General features: G+C 39.5%; 2 protein-coding genes across 2 annotated transcripts in view; both read left to right on the forward strand.

The window, feature by feature from the left end:
• Positions 1 to 4570, forward strand: part of LOC131690924 (tryptophan 5-hydroxylase 1) — a 32465-nt gene extending 27895 nt beyond the window's left edge. Inside the window, exons 8-9 of the mRNA XM_058977009.1 lie at positions 4135 to 4351; positions 4409 to 4570. Coding sequence (XP_058832992.1) covers positions 4135 to 4351; positions 4409 to 4477 — 286 coding nt within the window. The 3' untranslated portion in view covers positions 4478 to 4570. The remainder of the gene's footprint in view (positions 1 to 4134; positions 4352 to 4408) is intronic.
• A 503-nt stretch (positions 4571 to 5073) lies between these two features.
• LOC131689113 (uncharacterized) overlaps positions 5074 to 22422 on the forward strand; it is a 106678-nt gene continuing 89329 nt past the window's right edge. Inside the window, exon 1 of the mRNA XM_058973949.1 lies at positions 5074 to 5349. The gene's annotated coding sequence lies outside the window, so the exon portion shown is untranslated. The remainder of the gene's footprint in view (positions 5350 to 22422) is intronic.

Below are 22422 nucleotides of genomic sequence, written 5' to 3' on the forward strand. Positions count from 1 at the left end.
CACAATGTCTGTGTGTTTTTCTCTCTTTTTAGAGACCACAAAAATGTTCACAAATACACTGAGCAGGAAAAAAAATGTACGTAAACCAAAAACTCATGGAACGGGTTTAGCCGTCCCGCTAAAACAACTACTTTTGCACGTAACCTGATTCCTCCCCGGCACTACCTTACGGCATTACTTTCGGGAGGGGTTTTTATATGCGCATAGCACACACTCTTACTCAATTACTTAGTTCTTTCTGTAAAGTTTTAGCACCCGTCCTTGACACACTACTAGTTTTCGACCCCATCCACACAACGTGGCAATTTCTAGCAAAGCTAGCTGTGGGTCGAGAATGAGTGCTATGACAATCTGGGTGGTAAGCTCAAGATTGTCTAATCTACTGAGCTATTCGGATCACTCGCTCCATTCAACACTACGACTCGGCTCGCTTGTGCAATTCAGCACCGCAACATCTGGAGCCCTCTGGCTTCCTATTCAGTGCCATTTGCCCCGAAACTCCTTTAGGCCCTTTATCTCCCTTGTCGTGCCATTTAGCACTACTTGTTCGCGAACTACTCGGTCTAGTCCCCGACGATGGACCCAGTCTACTTCGACGGAGAATTCATCGGCGAGAGTAGTTCTCTCGTAAATAAAGTGTCGAGCTTAGTTCGGCGGTTCTGGTGGAGCGTGGTGTCCGATTCGCTGGCGCCCCGATGGCCCATACCCAGTGCTCTGTAGCAATCTATTCGACTAGTCCCCGGCGGTGGATCTAGCCTACTCCAGCGGAGTTTCCCAGCGGTGATTGTTCTCCCGAAACCGTTGTTCACCACGCTATTTCCGCTGTAAGGCGCCCATGATCTGCGTTACCGCTTTATTGACCACGTTCCACGTGCTTTCGTTCGAAGACATTATCCGGGCTCATGTCCGGTCCTCCTATTTGCAGCTTGATGCAGCTCTTGATCGCGTCTATTGTTTCCGTCAACGACACCTACACTTCTTCAAGTGTCTCACCCATCACCGTTTTTGACATATCGTCCGTGAAACCCACGATTTTCACTTTCCTGGGAAACTACAGTAATAAGACTCCGTCCTACATCCCGAGTTGGACCGAGAATGGATCCCTTAGGAACGCTTGCTGTGACTCACATTGACTTCTGCACTTCGTTCGTCTTGCACTCTGCTCTGGAAGTAGCTCTTCTGGATCTGACATAGATAGTCGTGGACTCTCATTCTGTGCAGTGCTTCCGCGATGGATTCCTAACTGCTGTTCAATGCATTCTTCACATCTATCGTGTCGTGACTACAACGCAGTATCTCTCCTTCCCGGTACTCTCAAGCACTGTCCGAATTGCCGGGTGGGCGTAGCGTAGTTGGTAAATCGATTACCTTGCACGCAGCGCACCTGGGTTCGAGTCCCGACCCCGCACATAGGGTTAGAAATTTTTCATAAGAGATTTTTCTCACCCGAAGAGGCGAATGACCTTAAGGTTAAAACCTCTATAATCGAAATAAAAACAAGGATTGCCGCCACTCTCGATGCTCCTTTGCGGAATCCGAACTACATCTTGGATAGCCCGTGCTGGCCCTCCGTGCATTTTTTCCATGAGTGTATCCAGCAAACGAGGCCGGATCGCCCGGTGGATTTCCTGGCTTTGGTAACAACACCTGGCTTCTGTACCTTCAACATTTGGGGGAAGTTGCCTTCATCTTAATAGACACTTCTGCAGCACCATTGTGAACATGTCCGGATTTGCCAGAATCGCAGCTTTCAGCGCCGCGTTTGGTATTCCATCCGGACCGAGGGATTTCTTTGATCTCAGGCGCGTAGACGTAGACTTCCGCGAGCTCATCGTTCGTCACTTGCCGATCGTCCGTGTTTGCTTATTCTTCTTCTCCGTATGGTGTCGGTGGCCAGATAGTTGGATCGTGCTAAACTAAAAAGATAATTGAAGAACCGTGAACCGAACGGAACCCAATAAAAAAATTCTTGCAAAAAAAACATGTTGACCAAAAAATTGAGTTTTACTGTGTTCAAAATTTGAAACAAAAAATCATTGCAAAGAATCGATTTTTTTTTTCGATGAAAATGGAACCGTTCAAGTACACAAGAATGTAAATACAAACAATTCAAAAAAAAAATGGTGAAGATCGAATGAACAGTTTTTGAGATATCACGTTCACCGCAACGGTATTTTTCAAAAACTTCATTCTGGGATAATTGCGTTTAAAGTTTTGTGTTCTTCACTCGTTGAAGAACCAGCGCGCTCCAAACGGCTGTAATTTACAATTTTGCGCTCCGATCTGGATGAAAATTTGCACAGATATTTTCCAAAGTATGTACTTTCAGAATATTTAATAACTTTTTTTTGGTTTTTTGAGTTTTAACTTTTGTATATAACCCCTTAATAGAATTTCAGTGGGAGCATTACATATTTCATGTGAAATGCAGTTTGTAAAAATCGGTTAAGAGTTCGCTGGAAAATAGGTAAGATATTAGCTTAAGACCTTGGCGAGTTTTCCGGGGGCATCAAAAGCCGTCGTAGGTGGTCAATGTGGTCAATGTCATTATTGATCTAGACTGACAAATCAAAGTAATTTTGTGCCCATTTTGGCACGTTTTGCATCATTTTGATATCATTGTGATACCAGTTTATATGGGAATTTGCTGCGTGACTGTTCTCTTCAACCCGGAACTCAGGAGCCGGAAGTCGGATCAACTAAAAATTCAATGTCAGCTTATGGGAGTTTTGTTAAAAGGTTCCGATCGATTGCATAATCTTTCTATATGGCAAAGGCAAACATGCGCGAAATTAGCAATCCCAAAAAGTTTATTCCACTCATAATTTTTTGTTTGGGATGACATAGAATCTTGTTGTTTCGTGCACTTAGACTTAGAAATAAAAATTTGGTTCTATAGGAATTTCTTATGTAACCGGACGATTTATTCTATATTTCCGGAACAATAAAAGGGATCCGTACGAAATTTCGTAGCAGTCTATAGGTCTATAATATACCTCCCATTTGAGACTAAGTTTATGAAAATCGGCCGAACCATCTCCGAGAAACTAATGTTAGTTTTTTGATTTAGAAAGATGGCTTTTGCTGGGCACTTTCAGAACCGTCTATGGTGGTTAATGTGGCCAAAAAGATTCTGATGGGCCGTCAATAACCTATAACTGCAAATGCAAGATATTTGGCTCCTATTTTAGCAAAAATATTCATTTTTGCATTCATCGTGGTATCGGTTTGAACAAGAATTTTCCCTGTGAGCACACTCCACAACCTGTACCTCCGCAACCGGAAGTTGCATCGAAATAAAATTTACAGTTCTGGGGACGCAAAACCGTTTATTTGAGACCAAGTTTGGCCAAATCGGTCCAGTCATCACTGAGAAAACGATGCAACTGTTATTTTGAATTTGGATACTTCCGCTGGGACTGCCTGGTGGCCAATGCGGCCAAAGAGTCTGTTAGTTACCTAGAACTACAAATCCAATCAGTTGTGGTTTCATTTGGTAAAATTTTTCACCTTTTGGAAAAAATACCTCTTGCGTTGAAATCGGGATTTGCTGTGTGTTCGTACTCATCGCGCTATAATTCCGCAACCGGAGGTCGGATCAATTAGAACTCAAATAACAGTCAATGGGAACGCTGTACCTTTCATTTGAGATTAAGATTGTATGAATCGGCAAAGAATTCGTTGAGAAATAGGTATGACCATTAACTTAGGGACTTAGCGAGTTCGCCGACATGCAAATACAAGTAATGTTGCACACATTTTAATATTTATTGCATCATTTGGACATGGTGGTATCAGGAATTGATCGTGTGATCGTACTCTTCAACCCGTAACTCCGGAACTGGAAGTCGGATCAATAAATGAATCAATAGCGATCGATGGGAAGGTTGTACCTTTCATTTGAGACTAAGTTTGCGCAAATTTCAAATAATATTGACAGTAAAATTAGAAACATGACATCTATTTGTTGTTCTATTCTCTTTAAAACAACGAATGTCGCTTTCGGACTAATGTTTTTACGAAACCTTTCGAGAATATGTTTGTAGGAAAGACCATTGTAGATTTTAGCAAGCTTCAAGTCAACATATTAAATCTAATGAGATCAATTAATTTGATTTGCCAACATAATTTTAGGGCATTCGCCGAGACCATCCAGCGTCCCTTCGGCGTCCGGTACAACCCGTACACCCAGACGGTGGAGGTGCTCAGCAACGCCAAAAAAATAACCGCCCTGGTCAGCGAACTTCGCGGAGATTTGAGCATCGTTTCGGCAGCTTTGAGAAAAGTTTCCGCCCTCGATGAGAACCTGGACGTCGAGTCGATCGAGAAGCTGCTTTCGGCTAAACTGAATGTGAGTAGGATAATGATTCTGGCCTATAGCAATTCAATATCTCTTCTGTCATTTCAGGTGGCCGACAAAAGTCCCAACTCGGAAAGTTCTGATTCGACGGACAAGGCAACCACGCCTAATCAGTAAGAAGTTTGTTTTCTTCAGATATGTCGATGTTAAAATCGGACCAAACTAAGCGTAAGCAAATATAATAAAGAAAACAGCAACAACATTCCATTTGATGAACCAGTTTCAAATTATTGTAAATGTTAAATGAATAAATGTTTGATGTAGCAAATGTGAATGTAGATCAGATTTATTCCCTATTTCAACAGTAGTGCCTAAAATAAGTGTGCGATTTTCATCAACCTGACCCACTGCACTGCACTATTATCTACCACGTTGCATCAAAGAATGCGTTGCGACGCTAACTGAGCGCACATTCTGATAGCAACATTATTTTGCCTGGGACGCGAGATGAAACGAACACATGCAGCCACGGAAAGGCGCATGTTGACGGTACCTACTATAGGAAGTGCCATTTGCTTACCTAGGCAGCAACAGAGCAAGCCGTCGCTACATATGCTACAACACCCAGCAGCAGTATGGAAAAATCGACGACAAATAATAAGAAAAACAACAACAACAACAACAACAACATAACGACGCATGCATGGGTGGCGACGGTGGCATCACGACGACAGTGGCAACAACGACGACGACGACGACCATGAAAGAAACGCAGTAGCAGGCGGTGGCAGCGACGTCGACTTTGTCTGACGTTTCAGCGCTGTGTGTAGTCCTGTTTTTAGTGTGTGCAGTGTGCGAGTGATGTCAACAGGTGTTTTGGCGTCGTTCTGGAATTTTGTTGGTTTTTCACAATATTTATTTTGAAAAAAAAACATTGTGGTGCGGCGTTTAGATATTATAATCTTTGTTTAGCGAAATATTGGTGGCGACGTTTTGGAATTTAAGTGAATTGAAAGGACTACCTGCTGTGGGTCGTTTAGTTTGTGCCGGTAAGTTATTTTCAATTTTTATACAGATTTTCGGGTAAAACCTTACTGCGTGTTAGCATCTTAGCTAGAATATCGAATACTAGTAGTCTCCTTTATTTCAAATATCCAAACATTCACCGATATGTTGTTAAAGTTAATTGCAAAATGAATGATTCTTCTCCAAGAAGTAGTTCTTGAATACATATACATAATATGAAGTTCTTCTTTCTCCTCCTTTCAATGCTCTGCAACATGCTCGGTTTTATATGCGACGTTGGTTGATGTTGTGTGCAACGTTGTATACAAGAACTTAATGCGGCCTCTTTTCGCAAGCACTCGGTACTAGTCATAGAAATAGCACAGATAGGGCACAGATGGATACGTGAAATGGCATCAAAAGCGACTCGGACGATACAGTAGAAGTGTTAAAGAAATTTCCACCAAACCCATTTGGATCCCATTTAACTCCTTCACATCATCTAGTAATATTGCCCAGCCTTATCAAAAGAGTGGTTTTTGTGTAAGACCGCTAAATTTTTTTATTTCAATTCCACTTTAGTTCCTTCGGATAGTGCATAGCTAAGACAGAAACCGACAACTACGTTACCAAGAAAGAAAATATTTACTTGCTCTTGATCAATTTCCCATACAAGTGATGTATTTCATTGTCGGAAACAAAAACCTTTTCGATTGTAAATCAGAACATTGTAAAATTCATAAAAATTGCTGCTTTTGCCTTTTTGACTTTGAATTATTTAAAATAGAACAAGTTAATCATTCATGTGGGTTGGAAAACGCCCCATCAAGTATCTTACAATGTAGGTTACTCCGCCCCACAGATTTTATGTTTAATTTCGTTATTTGTCATAATGTTTAAAATGTTACTTCAGACACTGTCTGTCCCGAGAGTCCATTTCTTCTAAAAAGACTGCCTGAAATAATACCCAATGTTATGCAGTTCTACTGTCATCAAAAGTGTGTTCATCACGATTACCCTGGCGCAGAAAGAAAACCGAATGCCTGTAACAGCAGCATCAGCAGCGGTACGATGATGAGATCTGCGTCTAGGGAGATGGATGGATAGGATGCTAAGTACCCGTCATCCATTTCCTTTTGCCTTCTGCTCTGTGGGCAAACGTTCGCACCAACAGCCGCCCAGTCCTGATGGGCTGATGGCCGTTTGGACCTTTTTGAAGTGTGCCTAGATTTGGTTGGTGAACAACAATGCGCGGAAAAGTACCGGGACAAAAGAATTTTCTGCAAGGTGACACATGTGCTACCATCAACATATCGTCGTCACTTGCGTAGACTGGGGGTCAGCGGGGAAGTTTGTGTGTATTCTTCTACTACATCAAGAGTTAAAGGGGTGATGCGTTGTCCGAAACAACGACGTCGTGTCAAAAACATGCAATCGGGTGAAAGCGCATAGTGCACCCTTGGGCATTCACATTCTAAATGTTTCTACTGGAAATAGAGTACGTTAACAATAGTTCAGCTAAAAGTCATACCAACAGATTCATTCGAAAGTGCCGATTAGTTAGTATTTCTCTTGTACACATTCAGATACTTCTAAAATTAAGCTATATTTTTGAGATAATTATGATAGAGTACCCTATGTGGAAATGATGTCCGGTGATGGAGAGGGACAATACGGCATTTTTTCCCTTTCACTTCAGATCGAAATGCCCACCGTCGTAAGCGCATGGAACGTTTATTGCTCGAGTTTTTGAGCATGTCATGGCAAGGTGTAGCCGAAAAGGAGCCTTCAAAGTTGTTGCATTTATTTGATTGAGCCTGCTTGTCTCCAGAAATGCATTTTTCTTAGGATGACACATTCGTTATGTGTGCTGATGTCTAGCTTGATAATTGGCTGTATCTTTGAATTCAGTTGGATTGCTTTTTACTTGTGTTGTTGTAAATATACTGTTAACTTGGATAAGAATGTGCATGAAATGATGGAAGAGAATGTAAGCCAGTTTTTTTTAATAAAATGTGCTAAATGTTGGGTTAATTTAAGAATACCTAGTTGACATTTACTATTCATCCCCAAGTGAATACATAATCTTTAAACTTAACCAATTAGGTGTAATATTTGAATGTTTTCCTCATAACTGTCTATTCCAAATAATCCAAACTAGTATCAACTACATACAACTGAATTGAATTGATTTAAATTATTCATAATTTTCTAAAATTCAATGTCGCGACATGGATCCAATGTCACGCCCCAGGATCCCGAAGCTGAAGTATTCTTTTAAGTTGACCTGTGAACTTCAGGTCATGAATGGTAACGTGCTCCCAATTCACCTGGAATTTGTGCAGAACTTACTACAGTGGCAACCGTAAGATGTTTACGATACCGACTTACGCCTAGAGGCAACCCGTCTCAATATTACCGGGAAAAGTTATCCTCCATGCAATCATTGTTTGTATTTGTATTTATCATATATACACCAACAGGCAATTCAAAGCCACAATGATGTCTTAATGCTAAACTTATTGCTAACAGTCAAATCGTTACAAAATTTGATGAAAATAATAACAATACAGTGAAAAAAACAACAATGAAGGAATCAGCCGAAATTAACGGGTCCGTTGAAGGCTAGGTAAAATCATTGGCGTTGGGCGAGGCAAATTAAAGTCGAAAGCTGATGCGACTCGGTTGACGATCCTTTGTAGGCCCGTAATGGCCCCGTGCATAATTAGTGCGTCGAAATGGCAATCGGAGCATGAGGTTGTTACGCGTTGTTCGAGGTGCAACATTTATGTTAATTTGTTCCAAGGTGGCTGAGCAATCCAGATGACCTCACAAAGTATCAGCATCAAACAAAGCCCTTGCTGTATTCCATCGAACAAGCAGGGGTTCCAAACTAATCAGCTGGCACCGGCTTTCGTAACTTGGCAGACGGACGGGATCTCTCTACGGCAAACTACGAAGCGCAAAACGTAAAAAGCGTCGTTGCACGGACTCAATTCTCTCAATACCGTTGTTATAGTTTGGGCTCCAAACTTCGCAGCAGTACTTCAGGATTGACCACGACAAAGATCAGTATAGCGCTTGGAGACAATACATGTCAGTAAAATTTTTCGCTATCCTGAAGATGCATCCCAGCATTCGATATGCTTTGCTAACTGTATAGGAGACGTGCTGTTTAAACGCAAGTTGCGAGTCTCCTAGACACTCCTAGATCCTTCACCTGACTAACGCGTTCAATTTCAGTATCAGGTAGACAATAGTTAAAACAAACCGGGTCTTTTTTTCTTGAGAACGATGTCACCTAGCACTTTTTTGGATTTACACACATACGGTTCGTGTTACACCAGTCAGGGAAGGTTTCATACTGTGGTTGGAGTAATCTGCAATCTTCAGTAGAGCTAATGAGAAGAAACATCTTGAGATCGTCTGCGAAGGACAGGCGTGGAATCTTCAGAACTAGATGAACGTCGTTGAAGCAAAGCAGAAACATCAGCGGTCCCAAATGACTTCCCTGGGGTACTCCTGACGTAGAAATAAATGTGGGTGCCTGACAATCTCCAATGACAACCACTATTTCTCGACCTGAAAGGTAGGATCGAAACAACTTCAACAGACTACCGTTAATTCCAAATCTCTCCATTTTAGCGATTGTTATTTCATAGTTCACTTTGTCAAAAGCGGCAGATAGGTCTGTATAGATAACATGGGTTTGAGCGCGACGTTCCATACTCTCTGTTATGTATGATGTTAGGCAAAGCAGATTAGTCGTTGTCGAACGGCCAGACATGAAGCCATGTTGATCGTCACTTAGGTACTGCTTGCAGTGAGCCTGAAGAGGTTCCATAATCACCAACTTATTGACGTCTCGCTTATTACCCTTTTTATGGACTGGGAACATGTTCGCGGACTTCCAGCAGAATGGAAAGATGCCAATTAGGCAATCCACCACGACGTTTGATTGACAATTCAGCGAGTGGTTTTGTCAACAAGTTTGCTCCAGCGAACAGAAAAACCCGTCCGACGACCATACTTCGTTAGTCCGATTCGTTTGATGTTGGCTCAAATCGGCGATTTTGTCAGACATCGCACCCACCCGAGTTACGTCAGAAGAAATAATCATCTGATCAGAAATGCCTTATGGATTACCTAATGGCAATAGATGCTCTAAAGATGCGAAGAAGGGGAAGTGCTAAAACGTCGATGTGCCTTTTTTAAAGTACTGAAGGGAAACCATCGGGTCCCGGAATGAAAGACGATTTTAACCGAGAACAAGCTCTGGTAATCATTGTTTCATTGACAGCGATAGCGCTTAGAGTTTGGCTCACGACCGGAACTTGACTAACAGCGAGTTCAATTTGATCAACTGTTAAGGCCTCATATGTGAACACATTCGCGAATTTCTCCGAAAAAAATCTGCACATATCTCGGGATGTGATAGCTGTGCGGCCGTTGAAAGTCATAAACGACGGTAGTCCGGATTCCTTGCGCTGCTCACTCACATATTTCCAGAAACGTTTTGGGTGCAACTTGAGAATACGCTGAATGTTTTGCTGATATCGAAAGAAACAATCCTGGCTAGCTCGTTTATAAGCATGGTTGAGACTGACGTAAAAGTTTCTAAGTGGAATTGTGCGATACTTGGTCAACCTCCTCAGAGCAGCTCTCTTAATGGACTTCAGCCGTCGCATCGTGCTCGTTTGCCAAGGATGGCCAATTTGTTGATGATGAATTTCGGGACGTGCCTGTCAATAACATAACCCAAAACGTTGGAAAATGTTTGAACTGCCGTATCAACATCTTCGGGGTCCAGAAAATTTAGCCAATCGAGAATGGAGAAGAGGTCTGCGATGTTGTTGGAGAAGTAGTGTGTTACCAAGGGAACATTAGTATACCGATTACAAGAAGACATACAACTCCATATCGTACTCGCTCCTCATCAAGGTATTAAAGATGTATAAAGCTGATCCTGTAGTCTAAGGTTCCTACGGCAGGTAATGGAGAGAGGAACGACAAAACTGCCCAGCTCAGAAGTGGAAAAGACGTGTTGCGGTCTAGAATGCTTCGCATCTTGAGGGGGACCTTCCAAGACGATTCTTTTATCCCGCACAGTAGGACACCTCAATGACTATCAGATAAGGTATAGAGAAAGCTCACCGGAAAAGACGTCCCATACTTTCTACGTGGACGACATCAAGATCTATGCTGACTCGACAGAACGACTGGGTGTAGTCATCAAACTAGCCGAAAGAATTAGTGGCGACATCAGCATAGCGTTTGACCTAGAGAAATGCCGATCTGCTCCGCTACTATCAGGGCGATTGGTCGAGACTGGAGACTGCGAGATCGACGAAGGTGAGATGATTCGAGACACGATTCGAGGCGAATCATATCAGTATATCGGATTCCGGCAGCTCCCCGGGATTCGCCACACCGACATCTGGCTTAAGCTCCGAAATAACGTTCCATTAGATTACTTTTATGTGAATTAACTAAACGATATACTTCTGGAGATGCGCAATCATAAGGGCAACAACTTCTCCGAACAATCTATACTTCTAAAGTTAAAGGGTTTAGACGCTATTAATTTGGAGCACGAAAACGGCGATTTAAAACACTGTGCAGAGTGGAAGTGGCTAGCTGTGCAAGGTGCCCATCCACACCAGTTGGAGCAGCCGTACATCGACAAGACTGCATTTAATTTTTGAACAATTTGTGTTCTCATTCGGCCCTTCATTGTGCAATTTGCTATATTGTGACAGATCGTCTAGGCGCGGTGTTTCATGAAGCGCGGCCATTTGCGGCGATGAAATTTCGGGTCGATACTAATTAACACAATATACAATATACAAATAGTCCTCTTGCCAATGTTGCAAATATTCTTCGCCGAACTAGTTCATTCGTTCATCATCGATGCGATATTCGTCGTGTCATTCACCCATGCCTCGAATAACGCTGCGCCGTTCGTCACACGGAAGCACAGAATCAGCGAAAACGAATAATACAAACAAACAAAACATCCGAATCTGATGACTGCTGTTCGCTGCTTGTTCGCATCGTTGTTTGTTGAATTTAGCCATTCATGCAATGTTCATCTTCACGCATCGTTCGGATCGGCACACGAATGGCTTAGGTGATAATCACCACTAGCCATTCTTCGCTAAGGATTCTTCGTTCTTCATTCCTCCTGCATTGCGACCAAGAAAAACAAATTTCTTGTTCATTGATGGAAGGGTCAGAGCTTCATGACTGAAGTGGTGCAGAAATGCTTGCTATGTTCGGAATAGGATGACTTTTGCTATAAACAACAATTAGTAGTACATAATGATTATTTGCTGATGTTTTTTATCAGATTTGAAACGGGAAGCTGCGTACAAGCAAAGCAAAACAAATCAATTACATTTGTAAATCTGCGGATGTCTCGCGGGCGAAAACCGAATCAATACAATTATGAATCTACATAGTAGACTATTGGTACTTCAAATAATTTTTTTCTAATGATGAAATCAACACTGGGTGATAGTTTCCTTGAATCTACGTTTAATGATTTTCTTAGGACCATTTGGCACAAATAGCAATCGTAAGACGAAATACTCTTATATAATATAATTTCTATATCTATAGAAGTATAATCAAGCCACAAGTTTTTGACAAATCGATGCATTCCGATTTCAACCAAACTTAGCAAATATTAAACTTTTTGCCAAAACTGAACCGGTTAGTCTTATACCCTAGTATCAATTGAGGTTTTATCGTACTTTTATAGCCACTCATAACATTTAAATTTCACTTGTAGCGTGCTATAAAACTTAAATTGTTGCTTGTAAACATAAGTTTTTGTACCATGAAAGACTATTCTTTAGCTTAAATAGCAGCTAATATGGTTTTAATTTCAGCAAAATCTAGCATGTTTTCAATAAAGTTGTACAACAAAGCATTACAGAAAAAATGCTGAATATGTATATCTCACTTCACATGACATCAAGAAATAAAATTTGGATATATTCTATTAAGGGGCTACACCACTGTAGAGCACGCCAAACATGTCATAAAAATCGACACAAAATAATTAAAAAAGCTAAGCAATAAAAAAAAATCCTACGTACGTCGATGGAGAAAGCAATTTTGAATATACTGTGAAAATTTCCAAGCGTTCAAAAATCATTTGTTAGAGATACATTTGCGGCCAGCTCAAAAAAAGTAGCTTCGAGAAAAACGCGGTTAAAGTTTTCAGTACACACGAGATATACATAAAAGGCATTGCGGTAGAATTGAAAATCTGAATATTTATGTATTGGTTTCGTCTTCCATGTTTTGGGATATGATTTTTAACATTCTAAAGCCATTTTTGACTAATAAATTTAAAATCGACCTTTTTTTTATTCTACAGTGCTGTGCCACTTTAAAACCGTTTTTAGATAAATTTAGTAATTATTATTTAACATAAATGTAATCTCTGGACATATTAAACAATATTTTAGAGCGCATGAGATGTTTAAGGACACCAACCACTAAACTATTTTCATTTGAAAGTTATAAGAACTTCGTCATCTTCGAATAAAGTGCCTGAAAGTGAAAACTATTTTTTCCATAAAGAATATACGACTTTTTAGAAAAAAAAGGGCCTGAAAATGCCAAAACAATTTTTTTTAAATGTTGCAATATTCATTCAAAATCCTATATAAAAAGTGTTCATAATTTATTCACGGAACAAACTAGAGTCTAGGGAATCAATATGTCAAGACATATCAATCCTCTAGGCCAGATTTTTAAAGGCAAAAGTTTTCTTCGAAAACTTTTGCCTTTAAACAAAATTTCTTTAATGGAGAAGCGCCTAAATAATATGAGAAATGGACGTTAAAAATATCAATATTTTCCAATATCGCTCAAGTGTTCTACAAGTCATGACATACTATGAAGTTGAACGGAAATAAGCTTTGCTTGCCATAATCAGTGCTACTGGAATATTAAACAGAAATATTTTTAATGAAAAAGTGTTCATAACAGTTTCATAAATAAATTCAAAATGTCTAGCGTGAAAATGCGTTCCACGAAATGCTTTTTTTTAATCGACTAATTTTGATCAGAAATGTGTTGATTATCTTGAAGCTTGAGTAACTAAATTTGATCAAGTTGTTTATTTTAAGTGGGTGAATCTTAAATGTAAGATTGCTTGGAACTTGGTACTTCTAGTATATTTCGAAAATGTACGTAAATTTAATTGCTCCGACGATAGAGTAGGGGAACATGGGGAGACTTGAATAAGCGTAAGATTCTACATTTGGCTGCAACGTATTCTATTTGGTTTTTAATTTTTTTAAAATATTTTTATACTTGTTTCGATCCCTTAAGGTAATTATAAATGTTTGAAATGAAAAATCCTTTCATCATAGAAAATATTCTGCTCGGGGCCGCCGTACACTAATTACGTAAGGCTTTTTTAGAACTATTCAACCTTCCCCTCCCCCCAGATAAGAGTTCGTATGATTTTGGTGAACTCCCTCTCCCCCTACATAAGATTTTATCATGCTTTGTGTAATGAAAAATCATATTTTAATTCATTAAATTATTCGATAGCGAAAACGATACTTATTGAATTATTAAAAGAGAACTCAGGACAAAATTTAACTACACACCAAAAAATTATAAATTTCATCATCGACGTAATTGCAAACATGACACAATTTAACAAACTTTAATTTAAATTTCACGAAATGACTAAACATTAAACTTCACCGTGTTCCATTTAATTTTACATGAAACATATTTTCCATGCGCAATGACATAAAATTACACTTACTGTCATTCAGAACAAACGCTGTATGTGGAGTAAAATTACATGATTTACGAAATTCAATGTCATGTAAAATTAAAATCAAACGTAAAACTAAGTCATTTTTGATGCTCGTATATGTCAGGATCAGGAGACGTAAATTTATACGATTTTTTCTAAGTGTGTATAATCATCTGCAGAAATTTCATTAGCATCTTAATCTCGCCCAGTAGAAATTTCAGAATAAATTTTGGGAGATATTTAGAAACTCCGATTTGTTCCACATACTTTTCCTCGCTATATTCCACTTCCTTTGAATCTATTTCTTTGTGATGTAGAACTCAAAAGATAACCTCTTCTGGTGTGAATTTGTTCGGAGTTCCAACTATAACGCTTCGAATTTTCTTGAAGTAAAATACAGTACACACTCTGGAACTCTACGGCCAACAAGTTCTTTGACAATCACATGACAGAAAATTTTTCATATACCTTGCGGGTTTGAAGCGAAAGTTTGAAAAGAAGGATGTTGGCCTAACAACACGAAGGGTCTCAACACTTCTTAACTTGTAAAGCAGATTGTGACTCCAGTTCTCGATCAGAACAATGTACCACCAAGAGTCAAGAAATTTCTGTAACTGCTCCAAAACCATCGACAATTAAGCCGCCCCTTACGTTGGCAACAATAAATTCCATAACTAATTTAACAATCATATTTTGTCGCTGCAAAACACTTCAATTTAAGGTCTGCGTTTCCATGACCATGATGTACAGTATGTGCTCATTTTATTTGATATATAAAATGTTCATGGCACAAATAAGAAATAGTTTCTTTTCTTATGAGAAGAATATTTTTCTTATCGATTTCATTTTTCATGCATGTTTTATAATATTACTTAAGAAAGGACAAACCTTCCCTCCCCAAGGTGAGAATTGGTAAGATATTTTGAAACACCCACTCCCTTCATATGTCCTTACGTAATTAGTGTATGACCCCTAATTAATAAATTTGCGTTAAATGATGTATTTTTTATCAAACTGTGGCACCTACTGTTAATGTTAACCACGTCACAAAAAATCTCATCTTAAACATCAATCTATCTTTATAGCACTAGTTAACAAAGTTAGCAGTTGGTTGAATTCGTGAGATGTGCACATGCAATGTAATCATTATAACTAATCCCTAGAAGGGAATGCATTAAAAATCGAAATTCAACCATTTTATATTTTTTGTTGGTATCTAGGATCTCGACAATATGGAGTAAAATAATTACAGCACGTTTTTTATGCCAAGTCTTTCCCGATGGGGGAACAAGAAGTAATATTTGTATTGTCCATATTACACCCACAACACACTGTTCATTCTACAGCTGATTTATTTTTAGACAACCATGCTGATTAAGCGATTTCGTCGTGATACTAGCAAAACATACGCAATAGGTTAAATTATTGTGATATAACACCATGTGCAGATTAAAGTCAAAACTTCATCCAAAAGAATTTTTTTTGCTTATGCCGAGTTTTATCACCAAACATGGGTTCAATCTTCCTTGAATACTTGACACACAAGGCTTCTATTAAGATTGTACTATATTTAACAAATATTGCCTTGATTCAGCTGTTAATTTAACCCATAGTTTTGTACTGAAGAACCAGTAGCACATTGGCTTGTTCCGAACAGTACAACGCATCAGAATACAAATATACTTCTTCGCGAGCCATCATTCTGCGAAGATAAAATTGAAGTCATCTTCGCCAATAGTTGTAAGCGATCATCGCTATGGTGAGGAATGGTTTGCTGATTCGTTTATTCATCATTCACTTCATAGGTTCCTCGTGCAGTTCATTCGGTCGTTCGATGAGTAGCAAGGCAAGAACGTATGGATAAGGCATTCGGATAAACACGGATTGGCAGTCGGCTTCATTCGTGGATGAATATCAACAGCAAGTTGAATATAACAGCGAAGAACGATGTGGGACGAATGCAGGTGATTCATATTCACCGTGCTTCGTCGCGATGAAGATTCTGAAGCAACGCTGCAAAATGAAAATGAAAATAAAAGGAAGACAGCCTGCGTTTATTACTCGACGCACAACCGATAAATTTCAGCTAACTAAAATGGATTCATCCTGTTTGTAAAAAGAGGAGGTTTTATGCCTGTTGCAGGGAGGTTTTGAATTAAACCTAGCTTCTAGGGCTTTTTCCTGCTTCAAATAAAACAAATAGTTTTTACATACAGGCATAGTGCAATTGTCCAAGAAGAAAATATATGTCTTTAACAACAGTTCATGAAAGAAAAAAGGATGAATTTTCTGCTTCTACACACTTAATTTTGTTCTACCGAATCCCAGCTTTTTCGCAACTTTTTCCGAGTTTTTCACAGCCGAGCACTCAGCTAACAAAGCTTTTACCGAGATCTTAGTAGAAGTGATGTTTGATGGGCTGAAACTCGAAAAATATATCGCTGAAAATCAGTAAATTACGGCTAGTTTGCTGAACTATCAGTTGAAAAATTTTACTGACTAACTATCGGACTGAATTGAGTGTGTATATTGATTATCTCCCATAATATTCAGTTTATTGATTATGTTCTTGAGGCCACCAAAGATAAAACTACGAATCTGTCTGATACGAAGGAGAGTTTTTTCGTGCACTGTGAAGAGATACCGAAAAATTCTACACTTGTAAGATATAAATATTTCGCTTGGTGTCTTCATTTTGCTGTCTCTTGAAGGTATGCAATTGTGTACGGCAAAGCGTAGTTTTTAAACCCAAATACGAGCATATTTTTATATTTTTTTGTGAATTATGCCTATCATCCATTATACCTAACGTACTTAATGCCAATCGTCCATTATGCCTAACGTCCATTATGTCTACCGTACCTTTGCAAACGTTTTTATGTCAAACGTCGCGCACCCACCTCATTAGTCAGGATGTCACATTAATTCGTTGGTAGCACGGCTAACTGACACTGAATTGGACTTAAATAGATTTAACCAAGTCGAGCACAACGCACCCTCATTCACCCTACCATTTAAGCTGATGCGTTGAATAGAGATAGCAGACACAGCTCTAACTAATGTCTTCAAATGGGTGGGATGAATATAGGTGCTAACATGAACTAGGGTACAGTTACCCTACTTTCTTTGCTTATTTTAATTCTATTAAGGGGGTCTCTTCATCAGTAGTGCATTGGTTCTTTAAATTTTGATTTGAACAAGAGAAACAAATAATTTTTTGCGCATTTTTGAACACATTTTTAATTAACAAAAAGATTTTTTTTTGAATATCAAAATAAAAAAAATGCGGCGCCGGTGGTTGAATGTTAAGCGTGACCGCCACTCATTCCAGTTGGGCTGGGTTCAATTCTAGCCGAGGTCATTGAGATTTTTCTGAGATGAAAAAATCTGTGGTGACGTCTTCCTTCGGAAAGGAAGTAAAACCGTTGGTCCCCGGTCCAAGAGTTGATGAATCGATATTAGTCCAGAGAATCTAATTTCTATAATTGTAAAAGTAAATTGCTATTCCTATCTTTACCGTTCGATGTGGCAATTGAACAGAACTGTTATCCAACACTAACAATGGCATACCGAACAGCAGCTTGCACAGACCTCAGAGCTGTCCGAAGCTACAATTAGCTGTAATTGATACGGATCATAATCCGCTGAATGAATTATCGGATCCAATTGCATGAAAAATCAATTGTCATAAAATTGAACAAAAAAGCCAATGACTTGCACCCCAATGGCGGTCACCGAAGCACCCGTTTTTTTTCCATGTGTGCTCATTTGCAACCTCGAGTCACTTGATCCGACGAAACAGGATTTTTTTTGGACCGTCTGGTCGAGGGTATCACGCGGACGGATGAATGTACAGCGAAATCACCGGGAAAAATAAACTGAAAATTCCCACTTAATTCACTTTCCATCCCATCGAGTGAGAGTGCATGTGGGCGTCGTCGTCGCGTCAGTGCGGTATGTTGAGTAACCTCTACACGCACTGAACTGGCACAGAAATGACCTGCCGGGGAACGCCATACGGAACGTGGCTCCCCGTACGGGTATCCTATCATCGAATGCATCAGCTGAGGACGAGCTGACAAGCCACGTAACGCCGACCGATTCAGTGTGGCCTTCCAAAATTGGCACAAAACCACAGCAAGGACATCCTCTCCTTTGGAATGCAACTACCGCTGAGGAACACATCCTTTCCATTCGGGGACGCCGGTGCATAGATGCATGTTAATATATAAAATTGCAACTGCAAACAGAACAGAACACAGAGCAATCGGAGGTAATCTAGTCTAGAGTGGTGGAGTTCATCTCTGACTAGGGAGCGCAGTACGCAGTACAAAAAAAAAGTGAACTTCTGACATCAATTTTACTGGCCGCGCCGGGGAGCCTGTCAGGCACATTGAACCGGATGGGAAAAATCTCTGCCAATCCAATTGGAGACCGTAATGTGTAGCGATTTCGATAAAGTGATGTACCTGTAGGACGACAACGTACATATTATATACGCAGATGGGGAATTCCGCATTAGTATCCAAATGATCAAAGCTTGTGTGGAATTACGAACTGGATCTGTTTATTGCCGAGTTAAAGGTGTATTTGCAACAAATGCTTACCAACAGTTGCAGAGTTTATCGAATTCTCTAGAAATGGGGTGATCATATCAGGCGAGTAAAAACCTAGGACAACCGAAAGGGAGCTACCTCCCTTGTTACCTCTTTATCGACTGTGCCTTCTCCACAGGTTTTCGGCAGCTAAACAGTTCTGAGGTCTGGAGGAAGAGCTCTGCCAGAAAGTCTTTGGTGGGAATTCGATTGCCGAGCACTTTTCGGATTTACGCACACTCAGTTCTTGTTACACCACCATCAGCGAAAGTTTCATGCTGTTGTTAAAGACATCGGTAATCCTGAATTGAGCGATTGAGATGAAATTTTTTGAGATTGTCTGTGTATAACCGGCAAGGAGTTTTCAGCACTAAATACACGTCATTGAAGTAAAGCAAAAACGGTCACAAGTAGATCCCCTGCGCTATACCTGGCAATCTCCAATGACAACTATTATTTCTCAAACTGAAAGCTAGGATCGAAACAGCTGCAAAAATTACTGTTGATTCCAAATTAGCTAGAGATTACTAAGTAGAAAAAGTTGGAAAATTGAAAATTTAGAGCCCTAGTACTCAAGTGAGAGCAAGGATGTGAAATTTACAGATTTGAAAACTAGAAGTGGCAGGGTCATTAGAAACAAGCTTGAAATCTTACGAGCTAATCTTTTGTCTTCTACTGGCAGGAGTCGAGCTTAAGCAGCATAACTACGAATCACTCAAGTCTACCAACGGCATTCGAAAGGCAAATAGGGATGAACAGCAGCATTACATTGATGCTAATCGTCGACATTTTTTCAGTGGTGATCTTACGTGGCTTCTCTTTGGTCGGTTCTGGCAGTAAAGAGGGGCAAGTCTGTCTTTGCTAGAAGACATGTTGGTATACTTGAGTGATTCGTAGTTATGCTGCCTTAGCTCAACTCCTGCTAGTCGATGACAAAAGATTAACTGGTAAGATTTTAAGCCTGTTTCTAATGACCCTGCCACTTCTAGTTTTCAAATCTGTATATTTCACATCCTTGCTCTCACTTGAGTACTAGGGCTCTAAATTTTCATAACTTTTCCTACTTAGTAATCTCTAGCTAATTGAATGTCGTTAAAAAGTAAAAAAAATGCAAATGGCTGCATATATTAGTCGAAATAAAAAAGGAAAAAAGTTGATTCCTAATTTCTCTACACACCAGAAAAATCTGAATTTTATCGTTGACGTAAGTGCAAACATGACACAATTCAACAAACCGTAATTTACGAAATGACGGAACATTACCGTGTTCCGTTTAATTTTACATGAAACGTATACTTTACATGCGCAATAACATAAAATTACACTTCCTACCATTCAGAACAAACGCTGTATGTGGAGTAAAATTACATGATTTACGAAATTAAACGTCATGTAAAATTAAAATCAAACGTAAAACTAAGTCATTTTTGATGCTCTTATATACCAGGGTCAAGAGACGTAAATTTACACTATTTTTTCTAGGTGTGTATTTATCGACTGTTATATGAAAACCGGTGAATAGGTTGATGTTAATGACATCAGTTTGTGCGCGACACTCCATACTCCCTGTTATGCAGGATTAGAGTTCCTAGTACCGACACTTTTTGGTAAGAACCGGTTCCACAGTACCGTAGTCCCCAGTACCGATAATACCGGTAAAATACCGGTACTGGAATGTTTTTATTAAAAAAAAAACTAAAAAAACCAGAGCAAAATAAAATGTTTATTTGTAAGCTTTTATATACTTCAGTCAACCTTCTAATCTCGCGTAGAGCAAAAGCACAAAATTACTCTGTTATAGCTACCAATAAATCAAGCAAACAATTTCTACTGCTTTGTTCCTTATCCACTGCACAAGCACTACATCATCGTTCCTCCTGCTGAGCAGTGAAATCAGAAAACCACAGAAGTGAAACATGCCTCTACTACGGGAATTACTATTGCGACTGACTTTAAACAAATTCGTATTAGACCAAATATGCACTTGGTGAAACAGTTCCTAAAGGTGATAGCGGTGATAGTCATCACTAAAGTGGCTACATGGGCGTAATGTAGTACTGCTAACATTCATAGAAATTTAATCGAGGCTGGAACGTTTGAGCCAAGATTCCCGTGTATATGGATATTCGGATCGAGATTAGGTACTAAGTACGTTCGTTCTTTTATGAATTAATATTTAACAGCAAAATGTATATAGGCGTGAGTTAGGCCTGAAACTTATTATTTCGACGTACAGTGAAAAATGGGAAACAATCCGAATATTGCTTATAGGATATTCCAAAAAAAGAACAAATCAGTTGTATTTCATTCATGCTAGTTCCAAATATACGAATGAAAGATAGCTATATTTGTTCTCGAGTTGAAATATCCAGCTACGTACAACGAGAGTTACGTACGCTTTTCTTTATTATCATAGTGAAATTAATAGGATATGAAAATGCATCCTACCTTTTACATACACGTTTCAATTTATTCAATTAACGCATTTTGCAACTCAATTCAAATTACATCGCAGGTGTTAATTTGATAGTCTCTAGCATTCAAACCAAGTCGTGTTCGAATAAGAATAGAAAATAAGTTCCGTTACGAACTGTTTCACTACTTGAGAAATTCAACATTGGAGTGGACTCGGTTGCACAGAAAAAGAAACTTTGATGAAACTGAAAGCAAAAATTTTTTAAACGGGGCAGGAATAGCGTACTTGGTAAATCCTTTGTCTGGTACGCAGCTCACCTGGGTTCGACTCCCAGCCCCGCACATAGGGTTAGAATTTTTTCTAACTCAAACAGATTCGAACGACCCTGAACCTCTATAATCGAAATAAAAACAATGTTTCTAAATCAAAATTTAAAAATCGGATCCCCACTTTCGGCCATAACTCTCCATTGGACGGTCGATGCTACCGATTTCCGCGAAAAGGACATACGATTGGTGGCCACTGGCAACAATGAAATCCTGCCAGCAGAGTCGTCAGTCAGTCAGCCAGTCAGTCAGTCTTGCTGTCCCCCCAATCGGCCATATATCTGCTCATGCCGCCGCTATCCGCTAGTAGGGTCGAAAAGGAAGCAACGGACGGGGGGTGTTGCAGCAGCTATCAAAAATAAAAACCTACTCAACACCATGTTTGAACAGACCCCGGTGAGGCTCGCGAACTTTGTGGTGGCGCGCGTTCTATTTTTTTTTTCACATTGCAATCGAATCAATTGACTGCAAGTGCATCTCCGTATGTTGCGACCGGTTTTTTTTGTATCTCGGTTCAATCCAACAGTAGGCCAATTTCGAATTCCATCGGTTGCACATTGTGCGGATTTTGGCCGTTCGGTTTGTGCGGCTTTGGTCAGTCAATTACAGCAGTTTATGTCACCAATAAATTGATATGGAATCACCGTTAATAATATAATATATGGATGGTTTTTTGGTGGCAAACCGGAACTCCTGTGGTGCTCTACAGTCCTATCGAACGGGGATGTTTATGGAGGGGAGAAATTTTGGGAAAAGGTATTAAAAATGCATTTTAATTAATTTTTGTGCAAGTTCGGTTCGATAAGAGGTGATGAGCAAATTGTATCGCAAGTTAGTGTGGGAAAAAAGCCGTAATTAAAAACTTCTTACTCTTTATTTTTTCTTAAGGATTAGGTAGATATTTGATCTATTGTGTGTTTGATTTTTTTTGGAAATATTGAACATCTGCAATCAGTTTTCTCGAGAAATATAAATGAAAATCATTTTGG

This window comes from Topomyia yanbarensis, chromosome 3, assembly GCF_030247195.1.
Source record: "Topomyia yanbarensis strain Yona2022 chromosome 3, ASM3024719v1, whole genome shotgun sequence".
NCBI classification, from domain to species: Eukaryota; Metazoa; Arthropoda; class Insecta; order Diptera; family Culicidae; genus Topomyia; species Topomyia yanbarensis.